Raw genomic sequence first — 17,532 nt, forward strand, 5'->3', positions numbered from 1 at the left:
GGGCAGCACCTGCAAGGGATGGGGGGGCAGTTTGCAGCAGGGGGTCCCTCCCCCCTGCACAGCCTAAAGGGCCTTTGCTGAGAGCTTCAGAAACACTCAACTCCATTGACGTCTCTCAGCGCTCTGACGTCACCCTGTTTCGACGCAAATAAAGACTAAGTTTCTCCTCCCTGTGATGTAACACATCAGCACTCTCATTTTTGTTGGTCAGACTGAATTCAGCAAAGTTGTAAGTTCTAGGCAATGGTAAACTCCCTCTGAATACCGGCACCATGAAAACCCATGGGATCGACTTGAAGGCAGTCCAGTTACATTCTGGCTTCAGTTAAAATCTCAGCCTGGGTGTGTGTGTAAACGTTTGCATCAACTTTTTTTTTTAAAAAAAAAATATTATTAAAGAACGAAATCACTCTATGGCGTAATGTCCCCATATGATTGTTGTTGTTATGTGCCTCCAAATCGATTACGATTTATGGCAACCCTGTGAATCTGCTACCTCCAAGAGCATCTGTCATGAATCACCCTGTTCGGATCTTGTAAGTTCAGGTCTGTGCCTTCCTCTATGGAATCAGTCCATCTCTTGTTTGGCCTTCGTCTTTTTCTACTCCCTTCTGTTTTCCCAAGCATTATTATCTTTTAAAATTCTTGGAGATGATCCTGTTGAGGAGGAAGTCTACAGGCTTGTAATAACTGGCATTTTGCCTTCGTTTGTGTGAGAGAGAGACAGAAAGGGTAATGTACATTAAGGGAGAGGCTTTTCCCCACAAGTTAGATTTCTGAATGAGAAATAATCTTCACACCAATGCTCCCACCCTAAACATATTTGTCTGGAGAACATCCTACCAATTTTGATGTAGCCGGTGAGCTACAGATTTCAGCACTATTTTAATTTCAGGTGTGTGTGAGAGAGACATGGGGACTTTTTTTAAGGGGAGACCCCCCTCCCCATTTCTCTCTGCCACTGGCTATACAAATAATGAATTGGCAGGAAAACGTATTCTGCTGTGGTTTGGGGGCACCTGCCCTCTCCCGCTGCAAGGTAAAGCTTTTGGCCTTGAAGCAGCTGAAGGCTGCAGGGATGGGAACTGGGATCTTCGGTCTGCAAGGAGGTGCTCTCCCAGTGAGCTACTGATCTCCCTCCCTAAAGCTCCAGGGCACCTGGCCCAGGCACCCGGCCCCATAACAGCTTCCCTGCAGAAATGGAATAAATCATAGAAATACTAACGTCATACCTTCAGCACCTATCAGTCAGGGGAAAAAATGTTCCCCACCTAGAGAGTCCACATTCCAACAATCAGTTGTGTAGTGGCAAATTCAGAAGTGCAGGATAGTCACAGCCGTGCCCTCTCCTATCCTTTTCTCTGCTGCTGCTGACCGAATGTTTCAAATGCATCTATTCTTTAGAACGCAGAGGCAGACCCGTTGTGCAACTGGACGTTTGTGGAGTGTGAGGGCTCTAGGGTGGTCCGTTGGTACACGAATCATGGCGCAAGTCTTTTCTGCTGATATTTTGGAGGACACGTGGTTTGTTATTTTTTTGTATTCCCCAATCTGAAGTAACCACCATCGGCACAATTAGTGTCCCGGGTCTACCACTGCCGTTGTAGTGAGTTTGGGGGGAGGGGAAACAGTTCCCTCAAGGAGAAAAATAAGCGACCAGGCAACTCTCCTTCTGCATGTCGCTCATTTAGAGATGGAGGCAGTATTAATTTGAGAAAACATTTTTTCCAGTTGGAACGACATAAAAAACCCCTCCCCCACAAGTCCTAACTAATGCATGCAAATGCAAGCTTAGGCAAGTGCAATGCATCTGGGACTCAATTCCTCTTTCTGCCATCTTGGAGCTCTGCAATTGGGGGTGGGGTGGGTGGAACTCCTGGCCTGATCCCACCTACGTTTGTTTAATTAAAAGCATTTCTAGGCTGCTTAATGGTTAAAATCTCTAAGCGGTGTCCAAACATAAAAACAGCACCCCAAAAACAGAAATGAGGCAGTAACAAGGTCCAATCTTATGGGGCAGAGAAAACCTGGAAAAAAGATCCGTCCTTACAAGACGTCCGAAGCAGAAGCACCATCACAGCAGGAAGAATCCAAACAGTTTCTTCTGTGGCAGGGAAAAAAATGCTCAGTTTTTTGGCCCCTGAAGAGACCTCAGAGAGACTCCCTTTAGCCTCCAGCCAGCTGGTTGGTGCTGAAAGCGTGTCTCCAAAGGAGGTTGTTCAGTCAGTGTCCGCCTTTGAACTTTGTCAGGTATCTATCACCTGAAGTCATGACATCAGGTGATTGACGGATAGGTGGCTCTGCCAGCCCGTGAAAGATGCCTGGGGTGTGTGTGGAGAGTTAGGAATTTGCCACCTGTGCATGCACACCCACACTTAAGAAAGTTGGAGGTGCGTTTATTACCTGTTGCGTGTTTAGCCCCTTGAGAAACTTTTGATTGAACGGAGGAGTATTAATCTTCACAATAAGCAAAGCAATGGTCCAAATCTGGCCTTGTAATGCTGCTGAGTTCAGCTAGCTCCTTTTTCTGAGCAGAGTCTTTCTGTGCAGACTGAGCTGCATGTCCTTCTGCCCGGAGGGACCAGTCCTTTGCCTCAAAGCCTTTCCAGTCCCATGACCCCCTCCCCATATACACTGGAACACAATCGCTTATTGTACGTTTCTTTCTTTCTGTTTATTGTAGTGGCTTTTTTTGGTCTTTCTGTATATAAACATTTAAAATCTAATTTAAAAAAACACAACTGTTAAAAAGTACATTTTCTTCACTTTGGGATGAACACGAAATCCAGTTCGCAAAAGAGAAACATCTGTTGATTTGATTCTGCCCTGACCCTAAGACACGGATGTCCCACTTCTGTCTGCGCTTTCATATTTGGTCCTTGAAGGGTGTCATGACAAGTTTGTACGTCTCAAAGCTTGTTAAAATTAGCAAATTGAAAACATCTGTGGAACTTGATTTCCCCCCCTCCTTCGAGATCATCCAGTTCGACCACGGATCCCCACACTTTTGCTCATTGTATGAAGACACACTTGAGCTGGTAAACACACTCCGGTGATGCTAATCTTAACTAGCTGCCCTTACTTCTGCCTGCAACTAATAATAGGTTGGAATCCAAGTCAAGATGTCTGGCCTCCTCCTCCAGAAGTTGAGAAACAATATACAGTGTTATATATGTATATATCCCACCATTCCACTGAAAGGGAACTACACCAACAGACATGTAACATAAGGCAGACACTTCACTGTAATATCCTACCCAGGTTTTATCCTGAAGATGTGTATGGTTCAAAGGGCACCCTTTAAACAGAAGGAGGTATTCTAAGAGTTTACCTATGGATCCCTCTGCTGAGCAAAGAAAGCACTCGTGTTTAGAAGCCCTTGAACATCTTAATGTTTTAAAAGCTCAGAAATATTAGCCTTGTTGAATTTGCAAAGCAGAGAACTGCATTATTCCAGTGATCCCCTTTGTAATGCATAAAGAAATTCTCCTCTCGCTTAATCCATCTATTACCCAAGGAGAAAGCAAAATAAATGCATTATTGCTAACCACATTCAAAAACATTACATATACAGAATGTGAAAATATTAGTCCTCCTTTTTGTCTGTATTCAAAGCTTGCCAACCATTTTCAACAGGTTACATTGAGTTACGGTGTTCCTCTAACAGTGGTTGGGAACCTCTAGATCCCCCCACCTCCAGAAAACACAAACGGGTCAGCATCTCCTCAGAGTGAACATGCTCCAACCGTGAATGGACTCCAGGCTCTTTGTAGTTCCAGAAGTCCATTTCTGTGCCTTTCTTAGCTTCATGAAGTCTTCTTTGAGAAGTGACAAGAATGGCAGACAGGATTCTAAATGTTGCTGCACTAAACGTAAGTACAGTTCAGGGCTGCTAGCTATATTTGGAGACTTGCTTCTTTGCTTGCTAAAGGCCAGTCACGTTACTACCGCTGGGTGAATATGCTTCCATAATGGCCTTTGAGGGCTGAAATGTGTTTCTTCAGTGAGCCACCCAAAGAAGAAAGAGGTCAGAGTTTTGCTGCTGGCTGGAAGAGGGATGCTGTTTTATCCTTTGTGAATTCCTTGAAGTTCTGCAAGAAATATGGATACTTATAATCTAGTGTGATATTTTTATAGTGGCTCCTCCATATGGATTCTTTGATGTGAGATGAAGTATGTTTTCCATCAAAAGCTCTTCCCACACTACAAGCATTTATATGGTTTCTCTGCTGGTGTGGATTTTCTGATGAGAAGTAAAGTTTGTAGTCCACCTAAAGCTCTTTCCACACTCCAAGCACTTATATGGTTTCTCTCCTGTATGGATTTTTTGATGAGAAGTAAAGTGTGTACTCCACCTAAAGCTTTCCACACTCCAAGCATTTATATGGTTTCTCTCCTGTGTGGATTTTCTGAAGAGAAGTAAGACTTGAGCTACAACTGATGCTCTTTCCACATTCAAAGCACGTATTCTTTTCCCCTCTGTGCATCTTTTGATGCGTACTAAGGCTTGTACTCTGACTGAAGCTCTTTCCACACTCAAAGCACTTATACGGCTTCTCCCCTGTGTGGATTCTGTGATGACAAGTAAGGCATGTCTTATTACTGAAGCTCTTCCCACATGTCGTGCATTTATATGGTTTCTCCCCTGTGTGGATCCGCTGATGCACTGTAAGGTGTGAACTCTGACTGAAGCTCTTTCCACACTCCCAGCATTTATATGGTTTCTTGCCAGTGTGAGTCCTCTGATGGGAAGAAAGATGTGACCTCTGACTGAAGCTCTTTCCACATTCTAAGCATTTATATGGTTTCTCCCCTGTGTGAGTTCTCTTATGTGAAGTAAGGGACGCGCTGTGGGCGAACGTCCTTCCACATTCCAAACATCTATATGGTTTCTCTCCTGTGTGGATCCGCCGATGCACAGTAAGCTGTGAACTCTGACTGAAGCTCTTTCCACACTCCCAGCATTTATATGGTTTCTCCCCTGTGTGAGTCCTCTGATGTGAAGAAAGATGTGAACTCTGACTGAAGCTCTTTCCACATTCCAAGCATTTATATGGTTTCTCCCCTGTGTGAGTTCTCTTATGTGAAGTAAGGGACGCGCTGTGGGCGAACGTCCTTCCACATTCCAAACATTTATATGGTTTCTCTCCTGTGTGGATTCTGCTATGTGAACTAAGTTCTGAGCTAAGCCTGAAACTCTTTCCACACTCAAAGCAGTTATATGGTTTCACCCCTGTGTGAAGTCTTTGATGTGAAGTAAGGCTAGAGCTATGGCTAAAGCTCTTTCCACATTCCACACATCTATATGGTTTTTCTCCTGTGTGAATTCTTTGATGTGAAATAAGAAGCCTGTTCTCACTGAATTTTTCCCCACACTCCATGCAATCATACACTCTCCCTGCCATGTGAATTCTACAATGTTTAGTGAGGGCTGTCCTCTTACTAAAGCTCTTTCCACATTCCAAGCATTTAAATATTTTTTCTCCTGTGTGGACTCGCTGATGCAAATTAAGGTGCGAACTCTGACTGAAGCTCTTCCCACACTCCAAGCATTTATATGGTTTCTCCCCTGTGTGGGTTCTCTGATGTACAGCAAGCTGTGTGCGAAGACGGAATCTCTTCCCGCACTCCATGCATATAAATGGTTTCTCTCCTGTGTGGATTCTGCTATGTGAACTAAGTTTTGAGCTATGCTTGAAACTCTTTCCACACTCAAAGCAGGTATACGGTTTCACCCCTGTGTGAAGTCTTTGATGTGAAGTAAGGCTAGAGCTATGGATAAAGCTCTTTCCACAATCCAAGCATTTAAATATTTTTTCTCCTGTGTGGACTCGCTGATGTAAACTAAGGTGTGAACTCTGACTGAAGGTCTTCCCACACTCCACACATTTATGTGGTTTCTCTTCTGTGTGAATTCTCTGATGTGAAGCAATATGTGAAATCTGACTGAAACTCTTTCCACAGGGAATGCGGAAAAGAATCATGCGGGGAATATCCCCCGTGTGGATTCTACAGTGTGAGTGAAGGTGAGATTTACTCTCGAATATTTTGCCACATGAAGGACACTCATGCTTCCTATTCCTCTTCTGATGGTTTTTGTGGACTGGGATTTGACAGGAGTTATCGGCCTGGGTAAGAGTGGCTTTATTCCTCCCATTCTCCGCTTGGCTTTCCTCCTGACTTCTTGTTAACTCTTGATCTCCCAAGGTTTCTTCCTTCACTTCACCCTCGGCTATTTCTGATGAGACCCGATATGGCTCCCGAGAATGATGACTGTCCTGTCCCTCACCTGCTAGAATTAAGAGAAAATCCAAATAAAGGATGCAATCCCAGTTACAAATGCAGTGAGATTTGCTTATTAGACTTGTTAGTCACTTGTCACATAGAGGTCTCCAAATGACCTACAATGTCTTTAAATACATAAAGACATTACAATATTAAAACATTCGCACACCACACTTGCCATTCATGAGAACATACAAAACAACCACTAATGCCTTGGGAAGGAAAGTAACAAGTCCACTGCTGCCTAGACCAGTAGTGTAGTGGCAAATTCAGAAGTGCAGGGTCCCTTCATGACAGTCACAGCCATGTCCCTCCCCCTTTTTTTGCTGTATGGTTAACATTGAGAACCTTGTTCATGCCTTCTCTCACAACAATAGACGTCCCTAGGAGCCAATAAGCATGAAAGGGGAGTGTTAGCTACTGAGAAGAATCTTCTCAGTGGCCGACTCACCTCCCTTCACTCTGATTGGCTCCAATCAGCAGGAAAGGGCAAGGAAGCATGTTAGAAGACTCTTCTCAATGGCTAACGCACTCCCCTTTCATGCTGATTGGCTCATAGGATGCTGGAGACATACGGACCCTGCTCCCCAAAAGAGTAAGGGCTCCAAGCCTCTCTGAGACCCTGAACAACTATACCACTAGACTAGACAGATTAAGGCTTGCATGAATTTAGCCTACGAATCACTCAAGGTACCTGTGCCAAAACATACGCCAGCCCACTCAGCCAGGTCAGGTGCAACATGGGACAGCCTCTTCTGAAAATAACACACCTACGTGGGTTTTGTAGGGCTGCGATGGGGGCCACATCAGCTATGTTTCTTAAGCGCTACAAAATATGCTGGATTGGGGCAACACAGTCTGCACACATAACACCAATCCTGGCACGACCGGATTGGCTACCACTTCATTGCTGGGCCCAGTTCAGACTGCAGGTTTTGACCTACAAAGCTTTATGTGGCTCAGGACCCCAATATCTCCCCAGATATCTTCTCCCCAGGTGAACCTACTCAGACCCCGTGTATGTCATCTGAGACCCTTTTCTGTGTGCCCCTTCTGAGGGAGGTGGAGTGACACACACAAAAATGGCCTTCTTCGTGGTGGCTCCGTTTGTAGAATGTTCTCCCCAGGGAGGTATGCCTGGTAGCATCACTACACTAAGGTGGATGCAGATGAGCTCAGTTTTTCCTTTTCATTTGGCTCAAGCTAACAGAGCAGCTGGACCCATCCAAGTCCAACATGGCCCAGTAAGTTTGACGCAGCAGGAGGCATCAGTGAGAAATCTTCCTTAAACTCTCATACTCTGATTCCAGCACCATGTTGCTGAACACTCTGCGCTCTGGTCTTCCTCCCATTCTGTCCCCTTTCAGGTGGGGGACACTATTATCATTATTATTATTATTATTAATTAGATTTATATCCCACCCTTTCTCCCAGCAGGAGCCCAGGGCGGCAAACAAAAGCACTAAAAACACTCTAAAACATCATAAAAACAGACTTTAAAACATATTAAAACAAAACATCTTTAAATGCTTGCCACCTTCCTCCCTGTTCCAGCAAAGGGGGAAATCCTAGGAGGGGCATTAATTCTGAGGTGACTCTGGGCCTTTGACCTGTTCAGGCTAGTGGAGGGTGCGACTGATTCAGCGTTTACACCCCGTATAAAATTTGTGAACAAAGAAACCCAGCATGAGGGATATGCTGTGTGATCTCCAAACGGGCACAAATTCGCAGCCCATTGGGCCAAGCCAGTCCTGAGTGAGAACGCAAGGAGCCCACTGTGATGTTCCTATATATTAGTGTATATATGGTAAGTGCTGGTTGTTTAGAGTATACATGGTAAGTAGTGAAAGAGGAGGGGGAGTGAATGGGCAATAGAATGCTTGATGATTGGCTGAATGTTTAAAATGGCTGACAGTATAAATGAAAGGATGACAGGTAAATCTGGGGGAATGTGAGGTGGTGAATTGTGGAATCTGGGGGGAGAAGAGAAAGAGTGGATTGCTTGGTGGGGTTTAGAGAGTTGTTTGCCAGGAGGGAGGTGGAGTTCGGATTAGTATTGAGTAAAACCATATGCTTATGTGCCTTAAGAAGAAATCTTGTTAATCTTGTTAGCTTTGTTATCTGTAATAAATACTTAATTTGGTTTACCAAAGGCCTGATCCTTGGCTGGGGTTTCACAGACCAGAAGGGAGGGTAAGGTAATGACCAAGGCTGAAGGGGAACTGTAACAAATGGTGGCAGCGGTGAAGAGAATAACAATACCAGTATTCAGAGTCTCTGGGAATACTAGTATTGGGACGTTACTGGTGGTTGCCTAGCAGGGGGATCTGTTGAGATCTGTGCTAGAGCGGGGAGAGAAATCATAAGAGAGAGCGGTCCGGACTGGTGGAGTCCCTGGTGGTGCCTAGAGACAGGCAGTAACCACGAGCAGGTAGGAACCTGACAGGGAGAGCCAGGGAAGGACGCATCACACCCACCAGCCCTCCAAGGAAGACCCTCAATCCCTAAGCAGCAAAGGGTCCCACCACATACCTGAGCAGCTGCTTGCAGATCCTTTCTTGAGACCTTTGAGAAATGGATCCTCCATCTAGGAGAGGAGATCAGATCAGGTTTGGAGCAAGCAGACAGGCTAGTATCTTCTGACTGATCCAGGCTTTCCTCAGCAACCCCGTTCTATATCTCCCCCCCAAGTGGGCAAGAGGAGGTAAGATGAAGCTCCTCTAACTCCTGCACACGGGGAAGGTCCATGGCTCAGTCAGTAGAACATCTGCTTTGCATGCAGAAGGTCCCAGGTTCAAACCCAGAGATGTGAAGGCCTGGAAAAAACCACGGGAAAAATCATAATAAACAGTGCCTAGAACCTTTGAAAAAAAGTCTATTCATTTGTCCATCATTTTCTCTTCAGAAATATGTACATTTTGAAAACATTGCAATATCCCAGATACGTTCATCTGGAGCAACAATAATCCCCTTCCTCCCCCCCCCCCCCACGCTGTTAACTTTTACAATGCTTATTTTTGCACTTCGAAATACTCCCAAATCGTTCTCTAATACTATATTTTTAAAATGATTTAATACTAATATTTTGGGATCATTCAATACTTGCAAGATGGATTTGACCCTTCTGCATCTAGCACTTTTTAATATCAACAGCTGTAAGAAAACTGCCTGCTATTCCCTACGCATGGCACTTTTAAGGAACTGTCCGTGGATTATATTATATTGTATATTAATATCAGACTGGGCTGGAAAGGTTTATTGTGCCTGAATCAGACTCTGGCCTTATGCATTTTAGTAACTGATAAATAATATCACCTGATATTGCGTGTTAAGGATTGATAAAGGATTTTTAAAAGTTAGGAAGTTTGTCTAAGTGGAATGAACTGGAACAGCCGTAGTATGTTTTGAAATGAATTGGAACTAGATGACCGTGATGCTTTCGTCAGTAATATCCAGTTCTCGTATAACTCTTCTTGGGCTGTGAACTGTGTTGGAGACACACTTTTGGAAATGCAGCACACAAATCAAAGTAAATTTTGCTATTTATGTAACTTGTTTTTAATGTTTGCTTTATTAGCATTTTTAATGACTTTTTAAATACTGCATATTGGAAACTGCTTAGAGGTCTTTTGTTCTAGTAAGTAAATAAAACATATATAGAAAAAATAAAAATAAATCATAAACAAGTAAGTCAATCACAACACACCGAAGATGCCTCCGCCTTGTTTATATAATAAGAGAAATCATTTAAATCCAGCCATGCCCTTAAAATGACCCCCAAAAGCCATGAACTTGGCTTGGCTGGATGAGAAGGGGTAGTGAGCCCTCAGTGGAGAAATGCTGTGTATATGTCTGTCTGCTTAGGGGTGTTCACACATTACATTTAGTAAGTATACAATCCTTGCACCTGTGCGCACAATAGCAGAGCTGTTGAAATCATGAGGTACACACTCTTTCACACAAACACTTGTACCTGTGCAGAGACAGCTTGCACCTGTGTTCAGTGTAATGTGTGAACACGCCTCTTGTGTTTTGTGCTTCGGAAATGATTTCTGTGCCCTCTCTTGATGTCAGACGGTAACTGTCGGAATACAAGGCCTCGTGCTCTTAACTATGTTGCAGGCCTGTTGAGTGGTACCTGCTGGGGCACAGGCTTTGAAAGTGGGGAGGAGGGCAGAGAGGTTTATAGGGGGGCCTGGATCACGTAAATGCATTCTGATTAGCCTGATAAACTAAAGGCTCTGATTGGCTGGACATTCTCATCAGCGAAGAACGGGCCGTTATCTGGCAGAGTTAGGTTAAGAAATCTGCCCTGCGCAAAGGTCTTACCAGTAGTATGTTGCTCAAAACGGGTTTTTAAAACCTGTCCGAGCCGCCAGAAGTACAACCGGAGGAGCTTTGGGGCAGGTCAGAGGCAGATTGTCCTCAGTAGCTGGGGTGGGTTGTGAATGAATCCGGCTGAGGGAATTTGGCCACCACTTAGAGGGTCTCCGAGTTCTCAAGCACCTTTAAGACCCCAAAATAAACAGATATATAAATATAAATAAATATCAGAATCTCCTAATGTACAGAGTATGTGCTTCACTGAGCTTCTTCCCTGCACCCAGAGACCCTCTAGAAGCATCATCATCTAGCTTTTTTATGCCGAGTCGGGCCACCGGCCCATCTAGCTCAGCAATGCCGACACCAAGTTGCAGGGCCTCCCCAGGGGTTTTCAGGCAAGGGTCTCTCGCAGCCAAGGCTCCCTGGAGAGGCTGCCGCCTTTGGGGAACTTCTGCATGCAAAGCAACTGCTCTGCCACTAAGGAGCCGGGGGCCCTTCCCCAAAGGGAGCCTCACCCTTGGGATGATGCACCTTGGGGAAGGGGGGGGGGTCTCCTGCATTCTCTTCTCAGCGCCCTCTTTTCCCAATCAGCAGCTGCCTTACTCCTCATGGCTCCCTTTGGGCTGAACTGGGGGGGGTCCACATGTATCCCCCATCTGGAAAAGTCCCTTTCCTGGGAGGGCTTCTCTCCTACAGAGTCCACACACACACACACCCTACCTTGGGAAAGGTAGACTCTCCCGCATTGCAGAAGCTCTCCCTACAAGGCCACCCAAAATGGAGGAGGAAGAGACTCTCTCTCCCCCATCCCAGTCTTCACTGCACTCTGCAGGTGAGGGCCTCCTGCAGATACCACCTTATCCGGAGGTCCATTAGCATGGTGGCACCTACCCTGAACTCCCTACCCTTAAATATTAGACAGGCGTCATCTCTGTTATCTTTTTGGTGCCTACTGAAGACCTTCCTCTTTCAACAAGCCTTTTAAGTAGAGATCGTATCCCAGTCTGCGTCAAAGTCTTGCTTTAAAAGATGTTTTTAAAGTTTTTTTAAAATGATGTTTTTACAGATGTTTTATATGTTTTAAAGTCCTTTGTTTTTAAGATGTTTTAAAGTGTTTTTAGTGTTCTTGTTTGCCACCCCAGGGTCTTTCTGGGAAGAAGGCTAGGATATAAATTTAATCAATTTTTTAAAAGGAACTAAAAAATAAAATTAAATGCCATGCGTAATTTTATTCACTTCTACCTTGTTGCCTCTGACTTCCCTTTTCTCTAGATTAAAAAAAACACAAATGCTGCAAACTTTCCTCCTAGGGGAGCCACTCCATCCCCTTGATCATGTTAGTTGCCCTTTTCTGAACCTTTTCCAGGTCTACAATATCCCTTCCAAGGTGAGGCGACCAAAACTATATACAGTATTCCAAATGAGGCCGTGTGTGTGTGGTACTTTGGACCCCTACAGCAGTATGAAGCCTTTCTGCCGATGCGGATGTTACCAAGGCAAGAGCGAGGCTGGCCGCACCAGGAGAGACAGACCCCCAGCACCCCTCCGTTGGGCCAATCCTGCAAGGGAAGCTGAGATCCACCCCAAGGGGGTTCGATCTCCCCCTCCAGCAAACTCCCAAGGGGATGTCTGGAGAAGCCCCTTCCCCTGGAGCCCAGCTGAGGAGGAGGCATTTATTCACCCATTTCCTCCATCCTCTGCCATGAAAGCTTCTAGAAGCCCATTCAGAGCCTGGTCAGTTTCAGATTCCTCTCTCCATCTTCCTTGACTGGCAGGAGGGAAACTGACCAGCCCGTCTTCCAGTTTAGGAAATCCAAAAGGGGCTCTCCCTCCAGCTCTGGGGCAGAAAGGGAGCACAGCAAACCCCTATCCTCCAATGCGCCCCCCAACAAGGCTGTTTCCTCTGCATCAAGAGCTCCCCCTTTCCCCCTGCCTGAACTGTGTTTCATTCTGGGGGGGCACTGGGCTGACCTGCCAAGAGGGTGCGGGGGGCAGCTTCAGTGGAAACCGTTTTGGCCACACTTTGCAGCTGGACTGTAAGGCTCAGCCCCCCAATTTCTATGGATTCCCAGAGGGGACGGGGCCTCTCCCATCATTTCCCCCTCAATCCCCATCCCTCCAACAAAAGAAAAGCCTCCTTCTCTCCCGCCCCCATATGTTGCACCTTTTTCTCCTTTGCCTCCTCCACGTGGCTTACTTCTCTTCCTGGAACACGAATAGAGGACCCACATTCCCCTTTTAATACTCTCTCCCTCCCCCCCACTCCTTGTGATTAAGACTTCTTGCCTCTCTAGGAACCAGAGCTCAGTTCCTTAACCCATCGGAGGACTGAGCGGCTTCTTTCTCCTCCCAGCCCACAACTGCAAGCCAAAGATTTCCTTTCCTCCCCCCAACACACACGCTACTCTGCCTTTTTGTTTTACTGCAGGGTTGAGGATGAGATCCTTGTCAATACCTTCTCCCGCAACAGATGTCCCTAAGCTAATAAGCGTAAAAGGGAGTGTTAGCTACTGAGAAGAGTCTTCTTCTCACAATGATATATGGTTACATTTTAATGATTACTTTTAAATGATATGTGGTTACATTTTAATCTTAATGATATGTGGTTACTTTTAAATGGTACTTTCATTAAAATGTTTAAGGATGGTAAGCTGCTGCGAGTTATTTCCAAAGGAGCTTCTAAAGGAGTTATTTCTAAAGGAAATGATTTCTTCTCGATCATCCCGGATTGTAGGACTTGCAGGAAGCCAGTTTTCGACTGAACATCAGGAAAAACTTCCTAACTGTTAGAGCGGTACGACAATGGAACCAATGACCTAGGGAGGTGATGGGCTCTCCAACAATTTGGATTCCTGCATTGAGCAGGGGGTTGGACTTGATGGCCTTAGAGGCCCCTTCCAACTCTAGTATTTCATGGTTCTATGATTCTAAGTCAGCATTCACAACTTTTATACAAATGTCTCTTATCCTATTTTGGGGGGGGGATGCATAACTGCCCACTTTAATTTCGCAAGAGAGGGAGGGAGAAGGATGTTAGCTTGTGCCTGGACATATTTAAAGTGACCATCTGAACTATATCAACTGTCTTAATAACGTTGCTTCCTCCCTGCTAAAACAAGATCAGCACAGCACAGCACATATCTTTCTATTATTTGGGCTGATTGCAGGTGTTGCCACCACTCACCATATGCTCAGAGGCACATGTTACCAAATTCTTCCAAGCTACGCAGGAAGTGGATTGGACTGTGAAAGAACAACCCAAATTGTGTTTGCATTTTGTCAAATTTGTAGGGCAGTACAATATCTCAGAGAGGTCAGGTGTCCTGCTCCCCTGGTGCATTCACTATAGCTGCCCAATTTCCCTGCTTTTTAAAGTTTGATAAAAATATCTGTGGGCTATAGGTATGTTCTTAAACCTTATGGTTTTTTGCCTATTAGTGAATGAAAACACTTGGTAAAGTGGCCATTACAAACAAGGATTAGCATTATTTGTTTTCATTTATAAATCGCTTCCCTTAAAGTATCTCATATGCAAACCAACTCATCAGGATGCCCGGAGGAATGTTGTTAGATCTAGGGCCTTTTCTGTGGTGGCCCCCGAACTGTGGAACAGCCTACCTGTGGAGATACGCCTGGCGCCTTCGGTACTTTCTTTTAGGCGCCAGGTTAAGACCTGGCTATACTCCCAGGCATTTTAATGTTCAATGTGTTTCATTTAATTTTTTTTTTTCTTGTTGCTGATTTTATTGTAATATTGTATTTTAATCTTGTTTTGTGCACCGCCCAGAGAGCTATTCGCTATGGGCGGTTTAAAAATGAAATAAATAAATAAATAAATAAATATAAACAATCAAAAACATTTTCAAAACCCATAGAGACAGGGATAAAGATCTGTCCTACAGTAGGGAGAAGAGCCTGGCTGGGAGTCCAGAGTCTGTGAGTTCAAATCCCCCGCTCGTGTCTCCTGGGGGTCAAGGGCCAGCTAAAGATCACCCCCACAACGAGTGCCTCAGGGGTGACATGCCCTGCCACCTGTGCAGCCGTGGGCAAGCTGCATAATCCCAAGGAGCCCAGTTGCCCCCCAGCTGGCGGTTGCAGACAAGGAAGGGGCTGGCTTGTGTAGCTGTAGCAAGCTGAGCAGGCCCTAGCTAGGTGGAGAGGACTCACCTCAGAGGGAGGCAATGGTAAACCCCCTCTGAATACCGCCTACTATGAAAACCCTGTTCATAGTAGGGATCAAGCTGAAGGCAGTCCATTTCCATTTTTTAAAAGCGGTTTGTTGAAAAAGGTCTTCAATAGGCACCACAAAGAAAAGAGACAACACCTGGCTGATATGTAACAGGAAGAGGTTCAAAAAGGTAGATGCCACTGTCAGGCCCTTCCGTCTGGATCCGACCTCAGGCCACCCCCTGCCAGGATCCCACCTCAGGCACCTGGTTTTTAAATGGTTCTCTCACTCGCTCTAGCACAGATCTCGCAAGATCCTACTGCTAGGCAGCACCACCAGCTACTCCATTTCACAATATTGCCTCGAGACTTTGCCTTAGTCTTCTTCTGGCTTATTGTTACTTTGTGTCTGGGTGCACTTGCAGGCCACAACCCCCCTGTATCTTTGTGCCTATAAAGTATACAGCCCTGGGTTGCTCTGGATACCTGATGATGTTACACTCTCTCTTCACCGCTGCCACCATTTGATATTGTTTCTCCACCTTGGTAAATACCCTGCCCACCCTTCTGGTCTGTGAAAGCCCCAGCCAAGGATCAGGCGTTAGGTAAACCAAGAAAAAAATTATTTAACAAGCATATGGTTTCATATATTGTGTTACTCTTTATGTTTCTATTCATATATAGTCACAGCCACCACACAAAAGGCTAGGTTTCTATACCATACAGAGTGGACCTCCTGATGAGATGGTATGCGTAAGAGGCCAACTTTTGCAGACTTCAGTGATTGGCTGCATATATAACAGGTGAGATAATCTTTTGGGCATCTTGGTCCCAACCTGTATAGGGCTTTAATCTGTGTAGCCTGCAAGATGACGAGTACGGCTCACATTGAAGTTCTTTCCATACTCCCTGCATTTAAATGGTTTCTCCCGCGTGTGTTCTGTGGTGTAATGCAAGGCGACTGCTTACCTTGAAGCTGTTTCCACACTCCCTGCATTTAAAAAAATGAAGTTAGGCTACTGCTCTGACGGAAGTGCTTTCCATACTCCATGCATTTATATGGTTTCTCCCTTGTGGGTTCTTTCATGTATTGTAAGGTGACCATTCTGACTGAAGCTCCTTCCACACTCACTGCATTTAAATGGTTTCTCCCCTGTGTGGGTTCTTTCATGTACTGTAAGGTGACTATTCTGACTGAAGCACTTGCCACACTCCCTGCATTTAAATGGTTTCTCCCCTGTGTGGGTTCATTCATGTGCAGTAAGGTTACAATTCTGACTGAAGCACTTGCCACACTCCATGCATTTAAACAGTTTCTCCCCTGTGTTTTCTCTGATGTAAACTAAGTTTACTGCTCTGACTGAAGCTCTTGCCACACTCCATGCATTTAAATGATTTCCCCCTGTGTGGGTTCGTTCATGTGTAGTAAGGTTACAATTCTGACTGAAGCACTTGCCACACTCCCTGCATTTAAATGGTTTCTCGCCTGTGTGTTTTCTCTGATGTAAAGTAAGTTTACTGCTCTGACTGAAGCTCTTGCCACACTCCATGCATTTAAATGGTTTCTCCGTGTGCGTTCTTTGATGTAATGTAAGTTGACCATTCTGACGAAAGCACTTTCCATACTCCCTGCATTTAAACGGTTTCTCCCCTGTATAGATTCTGTGATGTAAAGTAAGTTTACTGCTCCAACTGAAGCTCTTTCCACACTCCATGCATTTAAATGACTTCTCCCCTGTGTGGGTTCTTTGGCGTGAAGTAAGGTTATTCTTTACACTGAAGCTCTTGCCACACTCCACACATTTAAATGGCTTCTCCCCTGTGTGGGTTCTTTGGTGTGAAGTAAGGTTATTCTTTACACTGAAGCTCTTGCCACACTCCATGCATTTAAACAGTTTCTCCCCTGTGTGTTTTCTCTGATGTAAACTAAGTTTACTGCTCTGACTAAAGCTCTTGCCACACTCCATGCATTTAAATGGTTTCACCGCTGTGTGGGTTCGTTCATGTGTAGTAAGGTTATAATTCTGACTGAAGCACTTGCCACACTCCCTGCATTTAAATGGTTTCTCACCTGTGTGTTTTCTGTGATGTAAAGTAAGTTTACTGCTCTGACTGAAGCTCTTTCCACACTCCACACATTTAAATAGTTTCTCCCCTATGTGGCTTCTTTGATGTGAAGTAAGGTTATTCTTTACACTGAAGCTCTTTCCACACTCCCTGCATTTAAAGAGTTTCTCACCTGTGTGCTTCCTTTCATGTAAAGTACAGCAATCTTTCCTACTGAAGCACTTTCCACACTCCCTGCATTTAAAGAGTTTCTCCCCTGTGTGGGTTCTGAGATGTAAAGTAAAGTGATAATTCCGAGTGAAGCTCTTTCCACACTCCATGCATTGAAATGGTTTTTCTCTGGTGTGTGTTCTTTGATGAAAAGTATGAGAAGTAGAGGCTTTCTTGCTCCCATTCTTTGACTGATTTCTTTCAGACGTTTTTGGTCTCCTGTGATTTCCAAAGATCTCCTTTTGACCCTCACTCTTGGCTATTTCCAGTGGCACCATCAGCGGTTCTCCATAATTGTCATTCTTCTGTCCATCACCTGCTGAGGGGGAAGAGGGTCGGGGGAAAAAACACATTGGAATTTCAAGGCAAAACCAAAGCATTTCATCATAGATTAAGCCCAATTATCTGCTTCTAAATTTTTGCATCTCCATAATTCTCCCCCTTTTATCTTTGCATGCCCAGATGAAACCAAGAGTACCT

General features: G+C 44.9%; 2 protein-coding genes across 5 annotated transcripts in view; both read right to left on the bottom strand.

Moving 5' to 3' along the window:
- Positions 1-2,604: 2,604 nt before the first annotated feature.
- On the bottom strand, positions 2,605-12,838 carry LOC133381738 (zinc finger protein 883-like). Of its 3 annotated transcripts, none has more exons than XM_061621128.1 (4): positions 12,773-12,814; positions 10,615-10,791; positions 8,818-9,101; positions 2,605-6,289 (listed from the first exon to the last, which is right to left on the bottom strand). In XM_061621128.1, the coding sequence occupies exons 3-4, from the start codon at positions 8,870-8,872 to the stop codon at positions 4,356-4,358; spliced, it is 1,989 nt and encodes a 662-aa protein (XP_061477112.1). In that variant the 5' UTR covers positions 8,873-9,101; positions 10,615-10,791; positions 12,773-12,814; the 3' UTR covers positions 2,605-4,355. The 3 variants fall into 3 exon arrangements, with proteins under 3 accessions (XP_061477112.1, XP_061477110.1, XP_061477111.1); XM_061621126.1 differs by having other exon boundaries at positions 2,605-6,292; XM_061621127.1 differs by lacking the exon at positions 10,615-10,791 and having other exon boundaries at positions 2,605-6,292; positions 12,773-12,838.
- A 2,690-nt stretch (positions 12,839-15,528) lies between these two features.
- The window catches only part of LOC133381741 (zinc finger protein OZF-like), a 38,693-nt gene continuing 36,689 nt past the window's right edge, over positions 15,529-17,532 (bottom strand). The window contains exon 4 of one of the 2 annotated variants that reach the window (XM_061621141.1): positions 15,529-17,368. In XM_061621141.1, the coding sequence (XP_061477125.1) occupies positions 16,023-17,368 (1,346 nt within the window). In that variant the 3' untranslated portion in view covers positions 15,529-16,022. Of the gene's footprint in view, positions 17,372-17,532 lie in introns of both variants that reach the window. The other variant, XM_061621140.1, reaches the window with a different exon arrangement.

Source organism: Rhineura floridana, chromosome 3 (genome assembly GCF_030035675.1).
Source record: "Rhineura floridana isolate rRhiFlo1 chromosome 3, rRhiFlo1.hap2, whole genome shotgun sequence".
Lineage (NCBI taxonomy): Eukaryota > Metazoa > Chordata > Lepidosauria > Squamata > Rhineuridae > Rhineura > Rhineura floridana.

Coding starts and splice junctions, on each gene's coding strand:
- LOC133381738 (XM_061621127.1), bottom strand. CDS start 8,872: ATGGAGGATCCATTTCTCAAAGGTCTCAAGAAAGGATCTGCAAGCAGC. Junction 6,293..8,817: donor ATCTGCAAGCAGCTGCTCAG/GTATGTGGTGGG, acceptor TCTTAATTCTAG/CAGGTGAGGGACAGGACAGT.